This window comes from Triplophysa dalaica, chromosome 17, assembly GCF_015846415.1.
Source record: "Triplophysa dalaica isolate WHDGS20190420 chromosome 17, ASM1584641v1, whole genome shotgun sequence".
NCBI lineage: Eukaryota > Metazoa > Chordata > Actinopteri > Cypriniformes > Nemacheilidae > Triplophysa > Triplophysa dalaica.
In genome coordinates, this window is record NC_079558.1 from 21,479,799 (window position 1) to 21,496,848 (window position 17,050).

Below are 17,050 nucleotides of genomic sequence, written 5' to 3' on the forward strand. Positions count from 1 at the left end.
GCATTTTACTTTTACAGGGAAAAAACTTTATTTTACAGTTTATTTTATGGCACCCCATGCCAGAAAATATCATTTTTTTTTTTCAGTTTTACAATTTTCAAAGAAAAATGGGATAAACTATTTAATATATGTCCTTGTATCCTTTTATAATTATTAATAGGGAAAAACTATATTTTACACTATATTTAAAATTATATATATCTTTGTAATGATTTTCTTTTACATTGAAACACATTCCCCCAAAAATACAACATTATTCTCAAAATAACAAAATTAAAATTTCTTGAAATGTTGGCCTCTCAAAATATTGCAAATTAATTTATCAATATTTTTACGTGGCACATAAATACCATCCAACGTTAAATGATGCATACTGTACAGTGGTGTGAAAGAGTGTTGGCCCCCTCTCTGATTTCGTATTTTTTTGCATGTTTGTCACACTCTAATGTTTCAGGTCATCAAACAATTTTAAAGATTAGTCAAAGATAACACAACATGCAGTTTTTTAAAGAAGATTTTTATTATTATGGGAAAAAATCCAAAACTACATGTGTGAAAAAGTGTTTGCCCCCCATGTTAACATAACTAAACTGTGGTTTATCACACCCCGAGTTCAATTTCTCTAGCCACACCCGGGCCTGATTACTGCCACACCATTTCGAACTCAAGAAATCCCTTAAATAGGACCTACCTGACAAAGTGAAGTATACCAAAAGATCCTCAAAAGCTAGACATCATGCTGAGATCCAAAGGAATTCAGATACAAATGAGTAAGAAAGTGATTGATATCTATCAGTCTGGAAACGGTTATAAGCCATTTCTAAAGCTTTGGGACTCCAGCGAACAACAGTGAGAGCCATTATCCACAAATGGCGAAAACATGGAACAGTGGAGAACAAAAAAATACGAAATCAGGAAGGAGGCAAACACTTTTTCACACAACTGTATGTCCGTATGCAGGCTTATTCACCCACTAAGAAAAAACATAGAACTGCACATAAATGAAATCAAAGCAAGAATGTTTATCTTTAAATGCATTCAGTATTGTATTATGAATATTTTTCATGGTTTAAAAAATTTGATGAAAATGAAAGTGGAAAATAAGCGAGAAATAAATATATTACAAATAAAAAATAGTGTTTAATTAGTCTTATTTGTTAGCATATTTCTTAAATTGACTCAAATCAGGCTAAAACAAACCGCTTGATTGTATTTAATCCAGAGTCCATTGAACAAACAACTAAATACAGAAAACATGATTAGATCAAAGAACAACCAAATTCAGGCTAATTTTATCTGAATACTAGAAGATAAAATTAGAGAAATAATGATCACAGCCGAAATACTGCTACTAACTCAAGATTATTTATTGGTGAACAGTGACGGTCAATTCATGAACTTTATAAAACGTAACGTCATAATATTCAGACTGATTCCTTGTTTATTAGCTCAGTGGTAAGAGAATGACACTAGCAATGCCAAGGTCATGGGTTCGATCCCAGGGGATTGTATAAAGTCAGAAACAAATGTATAATACAAAGCAATGCAAGTCGCTATGGGTAAAAGCATCTGCCAAATGCATAATGGTAAATGTAAACTTGTGGGTGGACCATCATTTTTACAGCATTGTTTATTACTTTACAGTGAATCATATAATTCTATTCATTATTCAATGGCTGTCTTTAAAAATATGTTTATTTAATTTTGTTATTTTATTTTGAATTGAACTGATTGATTGATTACTTTGAGGTATTCTTTATTACTTATGACCATTTAAATATGTGCCAGAATTTTCTTTCTACTGTAATCATTGAAAAGTAGGAAAAGTAATTTATATAATTTTATTCTGTAAACAACATCAGAACATTGTTTATTGTAAACATACAAACATAATTGAATTAAACATACCGTGTCCTAGAAATATGTTGATGAGGATTACTCATTGGACACATTAGGCAAATTGTTACACAAAAAATGTAAAAGATCTCATATTTAAAAATTTATTAAATTTAACGTTTAATAAAAAGAAATCCGTACATCAAACTAAATACGTCTGTCACACTCATACTTTAATTTTAACCATATGTTTTTTTGATGAGCAACTTTTATAATTTTCTCATAAGGATTATATTAGAGGGATTACACACTGGTGCCTTCACTGGAGACTTCTGTTATGGCCTTCATAATGCTGTAACAGAGAGCAGTTTAGCATAAGAAGTTTATAAAGACATAAAAAGACCACATTTGAGATTACCAACTTTTCCAAATGTAAAATATTTTTTCAGAGTTTTAGTCATAATTCACAAGTACTGTAAATGCAAACTCAGTATATATCCAGTGATATGGTTTTTGACCGACTGGATACTGAAGGCATCTGAATAGGCTGGTATTGGCCAATCAATCAAACAATAAATCAAAAACATTAGTGAATGATGTTGAATAGTGTTGTGATGACCATACCTCTCAGCTTTAACTCCATGTTCTAAGAGATGAGCAATGTCATGCATGTGGGACAAGGCGATATGAAACTGAGTGAGAGAGAAACACAAACATATATATAAAGGAGAGGCACAGAGAATCAATGTTAACATAACAATTGAAATATTTAAGTGTTATTCACCTCTTCCTCATGCCAGTCAAAACAGGTTGTCCTGAAATGTTCAGCTACAGTTTTCAGTGCAAGTAAATCCATTGCAGATCTAGAACCTCCGCCAGTGAAATGTCCGCCAGACAAATCCGCAACACCGCCAGGAAAGAAGCGATCCCTGACAGACTTAACTTGTCTTTCAATTTTAGCTTTAGTCTGGAACATAATGATTTGTGCATTAACACAGATATCTAATCAATCAGAAGATTGTTTTCCAAGATCTTAACGCTTTTCGTCATCTAGTAGCACACAGTTATTGTACAATACTCTACCTTACCTTGATAGATATTAATTACATATATGATGTACTGTATATGAATCAATAGACATCAAACCTGATGAAGAGCTTTATGTTTTCTGATCAGATCTTGTTTCTTGACTTGATCATTTTCTTTGCTAATCATGTTCTCCAAGATTTTGAACTGAACTTCATGGCTATGGATCAAATCAGTCAACTCAAGCTTCTGAGCTTTAGTCGACGTCTGAACGGCTCCAGGGGTGTTTCTCAAAAACACACTGATTGGATCTTCAACAGTTGTCTAATGAAAAGGCAGATGAAAAACATTAGAAATAGATACTGATGAAATGCAAACCTCAATGTCTTCTTGTTATACCCTGTATTTGTGACAATTATGAGACAGTGAATTTAACATTTATTTTATTAGTCTTTTTACCATGTCCCCAAAACAGCAGGAGTGAGACGACTTCATCATTTCCTGAATATAACTAAATTGATCCCGGAATGTTTTCTTTTTAAGGTCATTCTGAAAAAAAACATGTATTTACGGTCTTATTTGTAAGCATAATTATATTGACTCAAATCAAAGACAAACCGCTTCAGTGTAGTTCATCCAAAGAGCTGAGAATTCATCAGCGAGATAGGCATTTCTATAATTATCCATATAACAGGCATAACTGCTCTCATCTGCTCTCGCTGCAGACACGGCGTACACTAGAAATACAAGTTACATGCTTCACTATTTGTGCACAGAACCTTATATAATTATGACTGTAAATCACACAATACTTGACTATGGTTCAGCAATAAATTCATTACATATCAATAATTCGCCTTTCTTACAATGAATGTCATCTGGCAGTTGCTTGAACATTGATCCAGAATAACAGGATTCCATATATATCACCATCTGGAGAGGTATAACAGAGGTGTAACATGAAATCTAATCTAAGAGAAAATCATCTTTTACTTTAAACTTAATAAAAATAACCATATCTGGACTTCTTTTAACCGGTGTATATAAAAGTTTGTATGTACCTTTGAGAACTTGTTATCTCTCCTCATTTCCTTGATGGTTGCAATGAGATCATGGGCATAAAGCTGCAGGAAATGCTGAATTAGATCATTCCAAACTTGGCTGATAAATACTGTACAATGATACATTCAGTAATCTACAATAGTGTGCCGATGTCTTTGGCACACAAGTATTTTCATCCCAAATAATGTTTTTAAGTCAGTTATTTACATCACTTGCAGTAATATGTCAGTAGGAAATAAAAACATATATTTCCAAGCATTCATTTTGTCATTATTTGTGATAATCCAGTGAGATTTGCACAAAAAGTGTGACAACACTCTCCAAGACGCTTCAAGACACCTCTACCTGTAAAGTTACAGTACGATGAAAAGTTTTAAGGATTCGCTGAAGTGGGGATGCTTTCAAAAATAATGTCATACATTTATTTTATTTATCAGTTAGCCTTTATTGATTAAATCAAATCAATATTTGGTGCGACCTCTCTTTGTGCATCTAGAACAAAAGCTGCTTTAAACACATATTTATAACATGCCTGGTTCCTACACTCTTAAAAACAAAGGTGCTTAAAAGGTTGTTCACATAGACGTTTTTATAATCTGAATAATCTTTTTTCACCACAAAGAAACTTTTGTGGAAAAAAAGGGTTCTTGAGATGTTAAACAATGAAGTTTTGTTAACAAAGTTCGGGAGGAGCATGTGAAAACTAACCCAGGTGCATGGCTTGCTATGATCAATCTCACCAATCAGATAACTAACCCGGCTGCTTTCCTATAACCAATCTCACCAATAATCTTTTTAGCTCTGGGGAAAAAAAACCTATGAATAGACAAGATGCCTTACCCTCGTTCTATCTACATTTTCACAGCATCCCTCCTCCACCCAAACTCCTCACCATCGGCCTGTTTTTTGAACGACCCCAGTCTGGGCACATACCGGGCCCATGCCCTCTTCCTGGACAAGGGGCGGCACTCCGAGTACACATTCTATCTATCCCTTATCTTCCATACTTATTATCTGCGAGGCAAACTCATGAGAGTTCTTTATGGCACCAGTGTTTGCAGGTAAGTTTGTAGTGCTGTCTTGCAGACAGTGTCACAGTTCGTCTACATTAAGTTGGTCTCGTTTTTTCTCCTACATCGTGTAACAATAGAAACGACTCGATGATGGTGATGGTGGAGAGGAATTATCACAAATAATGACAGAGTGCATGCTTAAAAATGCAAAGTAACTGATTTATCCTATTCTGACAAATTGCTGCAAATGATATAAATAACTGACTTAAAAGCCTTTTTTGGAGCACAGTATGTATATGTTTACAGTATACTTCATATGCAAGTCGATCATAAAAACATGTACAAAGTTTTTGGTATTTACAGTATTTGAAGAAATGCCAATTCTTGGTCCGAAATTCTCATAAAGAACTGTGGTGCACACATTGTTTCATGACTACAGATGTATAGACTATATTGGTGTTTACGATTCCGAAATGATTACTCTGATATATTTTCAACAAGACTTACGCTGCTTTTAGGAAAGCAAAATAGGCCTGGAGCTCCATGATCTGCCATGTAGATGAATATTGTGTCATTACTTCCACTGTGTGTGTGACAAAAACAAATGATTGACATACAAACATTTACTCCTTTCATTTCTTATTTATACCTTAACTGGTATCTGAACTGAAGAATTCTGTGATCATGTTTGAGTGAGATTTTCTCATGAACAAACCTTGTAATGACTTTTTTCTGTTGATTTTTCCTGTCTCCCTTGAGTGCGGCCAAGAAGTTTTCAGGTGTCACATCCTGTAAGACAGTCAGTATTCTGCTCAGACGCAGGATGAAAATATTGTTTTATGTATTTGACAAAAAGAACACTACCGTTCCAGTGTAATCTTTTGGAACCCCTGGATACACATTCTGCCCATTTGGTTTGTTGATAATTTCTCCAGGACGAGGGTTGCTGTGAAAGCAGAAAGTACACACAAAGTGTCAGTAAACACTTATGTTATGCCCTCATCATATTCATCCTAATACACTGGATACAATATTTTACACAGGTGATTTAAATGGTATAGCGTGACGGTAAAGATCCATGTCAACGCCGTGATAAAACTGCTAATTAGCTATAAATTACTTTAACGTGACTTTTAAAACTTGCAGGAAATCTCTTACTGATCATTATTAGCGATGTCATCATACATCATCACCACGATCTGATCATCAGGAATCCCATTCTGATGTACTATCTGATAGGCGTGACAGACATCAGCCTAAAATGGAAGTATAATTTGTTTGCAAACTGCATTGAAACTTCCCTTGTTGCGATGTCTAGTTCAACTGTAAGGGCGATGCGCAAGCAACGGGAACAGCCCAGAGAAAGCACATGCAAAATAAATGAATCCACTGCAAGTCCAACTATAAACATATGCCGCAAACCTGATGCCGGTAATTGCCCCATGTGTTTGAACCAGCTACAAGCATCACCCACTGTTTTCCTTTTGCTGCCGCCATCGTAAGAGCAAAGTCTAATTCAGTTAGAAAACAGTGCGTTACTGTAATGCATCAATTGTAATACTCGTCATAACATTTAATAATATAGTAACGCGAATGTATGAACAGTGCATGAAGTGTGAAGAAGAAGGTATACAATCTATAATGTGAACAGTGTTTTTGTTCACAAGATTTCATTGCATACCTGTATGGACTGTCGGATGATCCTTTCGCTGCCAGATGAACTTTTCATTTCCCACATCGTTGTTTATATGCTGAAGACTACACACGAGATGACTTATATCAACCAATCAGAGCTCTTACACCAACCCTACCCAACCTTAAAGTAAGTTCATAGGTTGTTCTAAGAGAAAGAAATATAACCAGGAAAATGTTTTGATGAAATACAGATGAAAATGCACTTTAAGCAGACTAGACAGGTTTGGCCTGTTATAGTTGAGGCTGCTGCTTATGAATTTTACCTGAAACTAAGGTGATGTTATCTGGGCAGAGATGTCAGTTGGTCATCAAACACCAACCCCATGTTCCATGAAGGACTACATTTACATGTATGCATTTGGCAGATGCTTTTATCCAAAGTGACTTAAATTGGATTAATCTGTAAATTTGTTTCTGAGCATGTGCAATCCCTGGGATCGAACCCATGACCAAGGAGTTGCCAGCACCATGCTGTAACCACTGAGCTACAGTTCAAGCTGAATGATGAGGTGGAGTTTTTTTATATGGGTCGGCCAGGTTCTGTCATAGAACACTCCTTCATCCAGGCAGAGATGTTCAGAAGGCGAGCAGAGACACTAGCAGGGATGGTGGGGTAATTGGGGTGAAATGAGAGTATTAGAATCCCTATGAAAATGGGATGAGAACCCATGTGCCTTAATGATTATATTGCAAAGGAGAGAGAGTCAAGAACTGAGAACTTTACAGTGGTTTTATCAGAACAGCTGCACCATAGACAGTTGGTTTTCTGTGGCCATTTGGTTTTCCTGCCCTCCATCAGCACTTAGCACAGTGGGGTGTCTTCACGTGAAAACAATAATATCCAATATATTCTAAGATAAATGTTCACCAAAGCTTTAGAGCCTCATTACAGAGGGGAAAATGACTTTAAAAAGAAGCAGAATCATTGTTATATTTTATCACAGTGATTGTAGGTTATTTAAATCATTGCTTTACTTTGTTGATTATTATTGTCCCATGTTTGCATGCCTGTAACTCAAAAAGCATTTCAGACATTCCTTCCAAATATCATTTTAGATTCAGGTTCTTAAAAAAACTTTTTGGAACTATTCACAAGCCCTATGTTCAAATTGTTCTTTATATAGTACCTTTTATCATTGTTCAAAAACCAAATGTGGGTCACTTTGCATAACTACTTTATTTGAAGAGGGAAGCCTGAAGAACAAACAATGCTGACAACATTTGATTTATTAAGCAACATTTAACTTCTTTTCTTCTATCAAAACAACCAGAATAAAAATGTAACTTATATTCGCCAATTACTTGAAATGCTGAAGTTAAGGCACTTTGATTTTCTATTTAGGCCGGTTCCAAGGAAATGTGAATGAAAGGGGTAACGTGTTGAAACAGTTAAATAAGGAGGATTTCCTCATTCTTTAGTTCACACAAACATAAAAACTCGTTCATTTCTTCATCCTCGTGTCATGTCAACTGTAGAACACAAAAGAAGATTTTTTAAAGAATGCGGATAACCAAACAACACTGAACCCCATTGACTTTCATTGTATGAACAGAAAATCTGTCACGGTGATAAGGAAAGACCCAAAAGCGACAGCAGGTTTATGCAACAGTTTATTGAAAAAGGAAACCAAGGCCGTCTGCCATCTCAGCCGGTTCAGGCGGGTGTAGAACTGGTAGAACTCAAAAGGCAACGGCAGGAACTCTCTAGGGTAGACCAGAAGAGCGGGAAACAGTCGGGTGGAGAAAAGCAAAAACAGAAGGAATATACAAAAATAAGTCCAAAAATCCTTGTCCCATCTCTTGAAAAACAGCTACAAGCATTACCCGCTGTTTTCCACTTGCCATCACAAGAGCTAGATCTAAATTAGTTTGAAAAATAGTGTGAATATAATCAATTGCACTATTAATGTGATCTCATATAAATATTATTAGTGCCTGTAGGGATTGTTAGATGATCCTTCTGTTGTCAGCTGTATTTGATGGCATCGCTTTGAAAATCATGTTTAGGACTGATTGTCATGATTCCACTATCATGTCATGTTTATTCTTGTTGTTTGAGTGGAGTCATGGCATAACCTATGGTTTTGTGTGAGATTGAGTGATCTTTCTCGTGTCTTGTCATTGTTCCCTACATCTCGTCCCTCCTCAGCTTTCCCTGAGTGCTAATCCCCAGCACCTGTTGCTCGTTTCGATCCTCTGTTGTTTCCCCTATAAAGAGTCCTCATGTTTCTTTGTCTCGTTGCTCGTGCATTACTTGTTGTTACATGTTGTTTGCTGTTCGCTGGATGTTCTTGTTTGCTGTTCCCATTGGTCGTTGTTCCTGTTCTTTATAGTAAGTCTAGTTCAGTCAGTGTTAGTGTTTTGTTTCAAGTGTTTGTTTTGTAGTCTTAGTTAGTCAGTGTTAATTGTTAAGTATATATTTCCCTGTCTTGTTTTACCCCATCGTGGGTCTTTGTTTTGTGTTTCTTTGTTTAAATAAATATCTGTTACACCAATACCGTCTGTGTCTGCCTGCACTTGGGTTCTCAAGCCTTGTCTCATAGAGAGATTCATGACACTGATATTAACAAATCGCAGTTCTTACCTCAACCGATACAGCAGTACCTCCTAAAAGCAGAGCTATGGTGTACACTTTTAGTGTAGGAGGTTGAAAAATTTATCGACAACTTCATTACTTGAGTGAAAGTAAAAATATTACTGATACTGATTACTTAACTACAAGTGAACGTTGTAAAGACAGATTTAAAGGCATGTACTTTTTTACTTAAGTATTCAAAGTAAATTTCCTTTATGTCAAGGTATTGTTTTACTGTCGCACATGTTATGCACCTAAAGCAACCTAGAACACGCTGACTAGCTCATCGTATCCATGGAATTAAGACAAAAACCTATAGAAATGAAACAACTGAACTAACAAGACAGACAAACATAATAATCTTTATTTTTTTTTGACACTCAACTACCTTGAACTCAAGTTTAAAAAAGTTGCAGAGTTCTTTTTAAAGAGATATTAAAGGCTGCCGTGTGGTTTATTTAGGGAAACAAATTAAACATTGAAAATAAAACAAATCTTTAGTCTTTTCAGAAAACTAGAACATACTGCGATATATGGTTTTCAAAGCTGTAAAATACATTTACATATCAACCTGTATGATAGTTTGACAAACGCTTCTTTGAGGCGAAACGGGGTTCTTCAGATTACAAAGAACTGAAAATGGTTCGTCTATCGCATCGCTTTGAGATACATTTAAGGCACCTTCATTTTGAGAGTGTAGAAGAACCTTTTGGTCTATATGGTTCCATAAAAGAATCGTTAACATCCGAAGAACTTTCTGAGGTTCTTTGTGGAACAAAAATTGTTCTTCAGATTATAAAAAGGTAAGAAAGAGATGGCTCTTTAAAGAACTTTTGACTAAATGGTTCCCTTGTGGTTCTTCTATCGCATCGCTGTGAGGAACATTTAAGGCACCTTTATTTTTAAGACTGTAGACAGTATCGCTTTGAAAACATTATTAATTAATAAGCTTTAATGTTTTCTTCTAGAGTTTTGTAGATGAACACTTCTGAAATCCACAAGTGAAACAAAAGTACTGCACCAGGAATTAAGAATTCTGTATTCTGAGTAGTTTTGAGATTTTGAGCTGGAAGTTCAAAGTTAGTGCATTCCATTGGACTTTGTAGATACACAACATGAAGAAAAAAACATCACATAATGTAAATAAGTTGTCCCAGAACAAGAATATTAATGAACTCAAATTTAAGGACAGGAGTAGTTTCATTAGCTCTTAAGGATGCTGTTGACACAGTGAGAACACACCAGGGCTTTAACCTGAGATGGATGTTATGACCTCTATGATTCTGTAACACAAAGAAACATATTTAGCCATTAAAAAAAACATAAAGATAAAAGATAAGTTTAGGCAGACTATTTAAATATAACATATTTTTGAATGGTGTTTAGTAGGGATGAACTGACCTCTCCGCTTTAACTCCATGTACACAGAGACGAGCAAAGACATCCATGTACGCTAAGGTGATCTGAAACTGTGTGTAAAAAGAGAGAGTAAATAGATTTTTATACACAATAATTGAGAGGGACAGACAGTTTGTTTGTCATCATAATGGAATTTGAATGTATATTAATTGTGTTGTTCACCTCTTCCTTGTGCCAGTCGAAACAGGTTGTCCTGAAATGCTCAGCGACACTTTTGAACGCATGTAAATCCATCCGAGAAAAGTTTTCACCCCGACCATCCTCAACTACAGCGCCAGGACAGCAATGCTGTCTGATACCTTGAACTGTTCTCTCGATTTTAGCTCTAGTCTGTAACAATGATTTATTTATTAACATCTAGACATTTCAACCAGATGACACGTTCAAAATAAACATTTTACTTCAAATTATTTGAGGGGATTTTAAAGATGCTTGTATAATCGTATGTTCAAACACGATCTTGGCATGAACAGCAATGTTCAGTTCAACAAGCCATTCATAATTTGTTGCTAGATGTGTTCCTACATAAAAATAAAATAAAAAAATGAACTTGGGTGTGGGGGATTTTTGTCATCCAGTAACACTTGATCGTTAAATAAATGATGTACTGTATTAAAATGGCGTCAAACCTGATGAAGAGCTTCATATTTTCCCATAAGATCTTGTATCTTGACTTCATCAGATTCCGTTTTAATTCGGAGCTCCAAGATTTTGAATGGCACTTCGTGGCTAGGGGTCAGATGAGTTAAATTGAGCCCCTCAGCATTGGTCTTTTTATGAGCTGTTTTAGGAGTGTTATTCAACATCACGCTGATTGGACAATCACCAATTGCCTTAAAACAAGACAGATTAAAAACATATCAATACCAATGAATTCCTATTCAAATCTGATGGTCATCCTATATACATTGTATTGCTTACAATAACAAGAAAGTGAATATATGTTTCATTTAATAGTGTAAAATGTTTTTACCATGTCCCCAAAACGGCAGGAGTGAGATCCCTTCATCGTTTCCTGAAGATAACTAAACTGATCACGGAATGTTTTATTTTTAGAGTCATTCTGAAAAATAAACAATGCTTTTATTTCCAGTATAGTCTTATTTGTTAACATATTTTTTTATAATTCTTTACTAAGACAAACCGTTTCAATGAAGTCCATCCAACGAGCTGAGAATTCATCAGCGAGATAGGTCTTCCTCACAGTATCCTCATAACAGGCGTAACTATTCTCATCTGCTCTCGCTGCAGTCACAGCGTACACTGGAGATACAAGTTATATACTTCACATGTGCTCGGAACAAAACTGCTACTTGACTCTATAGTTGGGCATTATTCCCAACTAATTTCATTACAGTTTATTACAAAACCCCTTCTTACCATGAAAGTCACCTGAGAGATCGGTGAACATCGATCCAGAATGACAGGATTCCATATATATCACCATCTGCACCACATAAAAAGAAGAGTTGGAGAGGTGTTTGGAGGTGTTATAAAACCTTAAAGGTTAATTTGGAAGAATAAAAATATTCAAAAAACCTTTGGTGGAGAAAATACTCAGTAATTGTTTTAAATAATGAATTTGAACATGGTTTGTCTGAAAACATATTAATATAACACCACAAAGACATATAAACAACATTCAAAATCTCCCCACAGCGGGATTATAGGTATGGAACCTGAGTACTATTTCCACCTCTGATGTGGACCTTTTCTTACCCATATATGGACTACTTTTAACTGGTGAATATGAACTTTACCTTTGAGAAATGCTTCTTTGTTGTCATTAGCACAATTGTATCGATAAGGTCATAGGCATAAAGCTGCAGGAAATAAGTGAATTACATCGTCAGGATATAAGCAGTCAAATAATGCTCAATGTTTTATTTCAATATGAGTCTATTTATACTTTAGACTTTTTTCTACATTTCCAAGCTGATAACAAAAAATACTGTCCAATAATGAAGTTACTGACATATACGTAGCTACATGAATGATTCCAGTTCTTGATTTTAAATGCTTATAGTGAACTTTGGCACCACACATTATTTTGTGGCTATACATACATAAAGCCAATATACTTTTAACCGTAGAAAGAAACTTACAGTGCTTTTGGGAAAACTAAATAGGCCTGTAGATCCGTGATCTGACAGATAGACGAATATTGTGTCATTTCCTTCACTGTGTGACACCAAAAGATTACATTTATTTACAGACATTTTTTCATCATTAAAAACTAAACAAAGTAAACAATATCATGTTTTTCATTATTCCGTCTATTAAAGTCCCAGTGAACGAACGGAAAGTTGGATATATGAAAACAGCAGTTGCGTTTCGTAATGGAACTGGCAGCAGACCCACAGCTGAAGGGGAGGAGTTAACAGATGCTCCGCCCAAGCCGTCTAATATGTCATCTAAGATGGAAAGTCATTACAGGACGGAAGTACATTTTCAGATTTTAACTGAAACACATGGGGAAACACGATTTTTAAAAAGAGAATAACCCACATGGATCAACTATTTACAATAAATGCTGCAATATTTCATGAAAAATAGGCATTGTTCTTTTTATTTCATTGGGACTTGCAATGAAACTTGAATTACAATCAAACGAACCTTGCAATGACTTTTTTCGGCCCACTCTTTTTCACAGCACTTTGGTCTCCTTTGAGTGCAGCCAGAAAGTTTTCAGCTGTTACGTCCTGTAGAACAGTTAGAATATAGCCGAGATACTGGATAAAAATGTGTGTTTTGCGTTTGACAAAAATAACATCACTGTACCTCACCGATGTAGTCTTTTGGAACCCCGGCATACACGTCCGGTCCATTTGGTTTATTGATAATCTTTCCAGGATAAGGGTTGCTGTGGAGGCAGATTAAGCGTTATGTGTGTCATTTTTCAGGCCTAACACATTTATATCATGTGTGTTGCTAATACACTGGGGCCCAGTTTCACAGACAGGCCTTTATGTAAGCTAGGACCACACCTCAGTTAAATTAGGAGATTTAAGTCCCTTTTATTAAAATGTCTTAGAAAAAATATAACATGTGCATTTCATGTGCATGGAAACTCTTACTTGTTATTATAGGCGATGTCATCATACATCATCACCACAATCTGATCGTCTGGAATTCCATTCTGATGTGCTATCTGATAGGCGTGACACACGTCGGCCTTAAATGGAGGTGTTACATAAGAGATTTCTTTACAAACTGTAGCATCAGGCAGCAGCACGGATGTGCCATGAACGCCAAGATCAAGGGCTTGATTCACAAAGAAGGCACATACTCATCAGAATAATAAACAATGTCACTTTAGGACACATACCTGGTGTCTGTAATTGTCCCATCCATTTGAACCAGCAACAAGCATCACCCACTGTTTTCCATTTGATGAGCCCATTTCAAGAGCAAAGTCTTATTCAGTTAGAAAACAATTTGCAAGAAAACGTTTTTTTTAGGAAAAACAACCAGAAATGTGTTTCATTAATATGAATAATTATTCATCTTTATGTGCTCGGCTTCTGAAAAATAAATTCAGTTAAAATTTAAATTCAATAAAAACATTAACTACAAAATGCAACTTGTGGCATTTAATCTCAAACTTATAACACTTGTTATAATAGAGCCACTACCAAATACAACAAAATGTTAGGATGGTAAATCTGTTCCCCTTATCGTAAACTTTCAATGAATAGTCTCGAGCATTACGTTCGCATGAGGTATGGAAACCCTTTCATTTGACAATGAAATGCAAACTAGATAAAACCCTCTACCAAGAGGAAGGTAAAGAGAAAATGTTAATTTACCGGTGATGTTGGGAATTCTCGTTTAGGCAGAGAGATCTCCCGCTCACAAGAACTGTATAGAATAGACACAAGCGTCTCTTCATCACCTTGCTCCATTCTTTACGATGTAAGGGTTTATATAGGCTACTATCTTAAATGAATGTTCTGGGAAAAAACAAGTGAAACTAGACATATCAACAAAGCAAAGGATGTTCTGATGACACAGCTCAAAAAAGAATTGTTAATTCCTGGAAAGGGTTTAGAAAAAAAGGGTTTATCAAAAAAATACTTACAGAGGAAGTGGGATTTGCTCTAACAAAAAGCCTATAAACAATTCCTTCTTCTTAGAAAAGCAGAAATGTTCATATTTGACTAAGATTACAGCGTGGGAAATAATTATTTGATCCCTTGCTGATTTTGTATGATCGCCCATAGTAAGAAATGGTCTAAACATTTTATGATGGGTTTATTTTAACTAGTAAGGGCAGAATATCAACCAAAAAAACCCCCAAAAAACCATATGAAGCGAATATATTATTGATTTTCATTTTAGTGAGTGAAATAAGTCTTTCATTCCCTAACACAGAGCAGTCCTGTCACTCCTAACATCAATGTATGTATCTAAACGATGCCAGCATGCCTTCAGAAATGGAAGAAAAACGAAATAACTATCACTAGTAATATCTGTACACACACAGTACATATTTAACAGTTGATCACTAAATTTAAACGTCAAAAGGAAAATAATATTTTCAAATTGGGGAAATAATCCCAAAAATGCTTTAAAATTTAGAATTTTCAGTCAATATTAATTTTTCGGTTCTTGACGGCGATGCTTTTTTGTTCCACAAAGAACCATTCAGTCAAGGTTTCTTTGAAGAACCATCTCTTTCTAACCTTTTTATAACATTTTTCGACACAAAGAACGTTCCACTGATCCATTTCCGAGTTTATGAGGATAGATGTTAAGGAGCAGTCTCTGGTTGTTGGGTTACTTATTGGCACGCCAATCTGAGTCAAATAAATTCCATCGGGTCAATCATGTTTTAATTAAACCCAGAAATTTAATAATTAATGTGCATGCAAGTAAATGGTCTACCTGCACAATAAGCAGCACACTGTGTTGGTCTGACAATCTGATAAACAACTTTGACTCGTGTGTGATGAGATTCACATCCACAGCCGTTCCATGTAGACATACAGACGTGTTGGGTGACCACTCCATTTTACAGCTGTGGATGAGGATCTTTAAGCCATGGTGGCCTGTAAGTGCCACACATCCCCAAGTAACACAGACTTCTACCTTGTAAATTCATTTTATAAAAAGGAATGAAGCAGAACAATTTCATCTTGAAGTTACACAACATACAAATTAAATTAGCTACAAATAAACAAAGGCCTGACAGGTTCAAAAAGGGTTTCAGAAAAAGTCCAATGAAAGGATGCACGATGAAGCTTAGAACCAAACATTTTGTGTTTTGCACCCTCGATTGGACAATGAAAGGCGATGGAAAGGTACTTGAAGGGTCATTTTCAAATAAGAGAATGATGTACAGGGTGGCTTGAAAACAAGTTCAGTTAAGATGTAGATGGGAATAAATGTTTTTTGCCGTTTTTTGCTTTCATAATGAGCATTAGAACTACAAAGTTCCTCAAACAGGGTCACAAAGGCAAAAACACCATGAGACAAGTTGACCGCTGAAAGTAGATAAATTCACTTTCTGATTTTACTTCCTCTTTTGGTGCATTCATAGAGCACCCTGTAACGCCGATGAATAATTACAAAGCTGTACTGAGGAAGCTTCTGATACAATAGTAACTGTTACACAACAACTACAGTAACACATGATTCTGACATCTGAGCGCTCTGAACGTTGATGAAAAGTATATACCAGCCAATCCGATTCACATATACTGATTTTGATACTCCTATATAAATGGTAAACTGCACTGAAAAATGTACATTTACACAGAATTTACACTTCCAGTATGTGAAAGATTTAAAGTGGTTACTTCAGCAGCTGGAGCGACACAGAGAGAGAGATCAGACCTTCAACTCGTGTGTAAAATAAACATTCACATCATGATTCTGGGTTTTTTCGGGGGGGGGTTTCCTTGAAGCATGTATGTATAATGCATTATAAAGAGTTATTAAAGGTTCAAATGCATTATAATTCTTCATAATGTGTCTTGTATTGCATTATATATAGTTGGAAAGAAGTGACCAATTTAAATGTGTGGTGTTGTAATGCATTAACTGTAATTATCAATTATTTATAAGACATTTCTGTAGTGGAGTAGGCGGGACGAGACCGTATCACGGAGGAGATCGGGAGCAAATGAGGACGAGTGACCGGACCGTCAATGAGGGACGCTTTTAGTTGTGGTTTGTGTTATTCTCCGGCAGTCGTCCGTGAGGGGCTGCCGGCTGTCTTTTTACATTGTTGTTGTTTTACTAAATGTTTAAAGGTTTACTTGTTCTCCTTCCTTCCCTTCTTTGAATTGTATTACAATTTCATTTAGTTTTTAATTTCTTTTGACGTTAAGCAAGTGTGTATCTACGTTTTAAACACTCATATCAGGTGTGAACTGGTTTCTGGTCACTGTGTGTTCTGATATTATGACAACAATAGTGT

At 35.6% G+C, this 17,050-nt stretch overlaps 2 protein-coding genes across 7 annotated transcripts; both read right to left on the minus strand.

Moving 5' to 3' along the window:
* Positions 1–1,827: 1,827 nt before the first annotated feature.
* Positions 1,828–6,659, minus strand: LOC130438804 (legumain-like). The gene is made up of 14 exons (XM_056770995.1): positions 6,619–6,659; positions 6,360–6,448; positions 6,096–6,193; positions 5,802–5,883; positions 5,653–5,726; positions 5,445–5,520; positions 3,924–3,986; positions 3,729–3,795; positions 3,481–3,599; positions 3,322–3,411; positions 2,983–3,186; positions 2,621–2,803; positions 2,461–2,528; positions 1,828–2,188 (listed from the first exon to the last, which is right to left on the minus strand). Exons 2-14 carry the CDS (start codon positions 6,432–6,434, stop codon positions 2,140–2,142), a joined length of 1,248 nt encoding a protein of 415 aa, XP_056626973.1. The 5' UTR covers positions 6,435–6,448; positions 6,619–6,659; the 3' UTR covers positions 1,828–2,139.
* Positions 6,660–9,543: 2,884 nt separating this feature from the next.
* On the minus strand, positions 9,544–14,572 carry LOC130438801 (legumain-like). Of its 6 annotated transcripts, none has more exons than XM_056770988.1 (14): positions 14,436–14,572; positions 13,955–14,005; positions 13,704–13,777; positions 13,408–13,489; positions 13,243–13,328; positions 12,732–12,807; positions 12,387–12,449; positions 12,007–12,073; positions 11,771–11,889; positions 11,600–11,689; positions 11,256–11,459; positions 10,789–10,956; positions 10,609–10,676; positions 9,544–10,490 (listed from the first exon to the last, which is right to left on the minus strand). In XM_056770988.1, exons 1-14 carry the CDS (start codon positions 14,529–14,531, stop codon positions 10,457–10,459), a joined length of 1,278 nt encoding a protein of 425 aa, XP_056626966.1. In that variant the 5' UTR covers positions 14,532–14,572; the 3' UTR covers positions 9,544–10,456. The 6 variants fall into 6 exon arrangements, with proteins under 6 accessions (XP_056626966.1, XP_056626965.1, XP_056626968.1 ...); XM_056770987.1 differs by having other exon boundaries at positions 13,704–13,801; XM_056770990.1 differs by having other exon boundaries at positions 13,955–14,043; positions 14,436–14,552.
* Between the last annotated feature and the right edge of the window lie 2,478 nt (positions 14,573–17,050).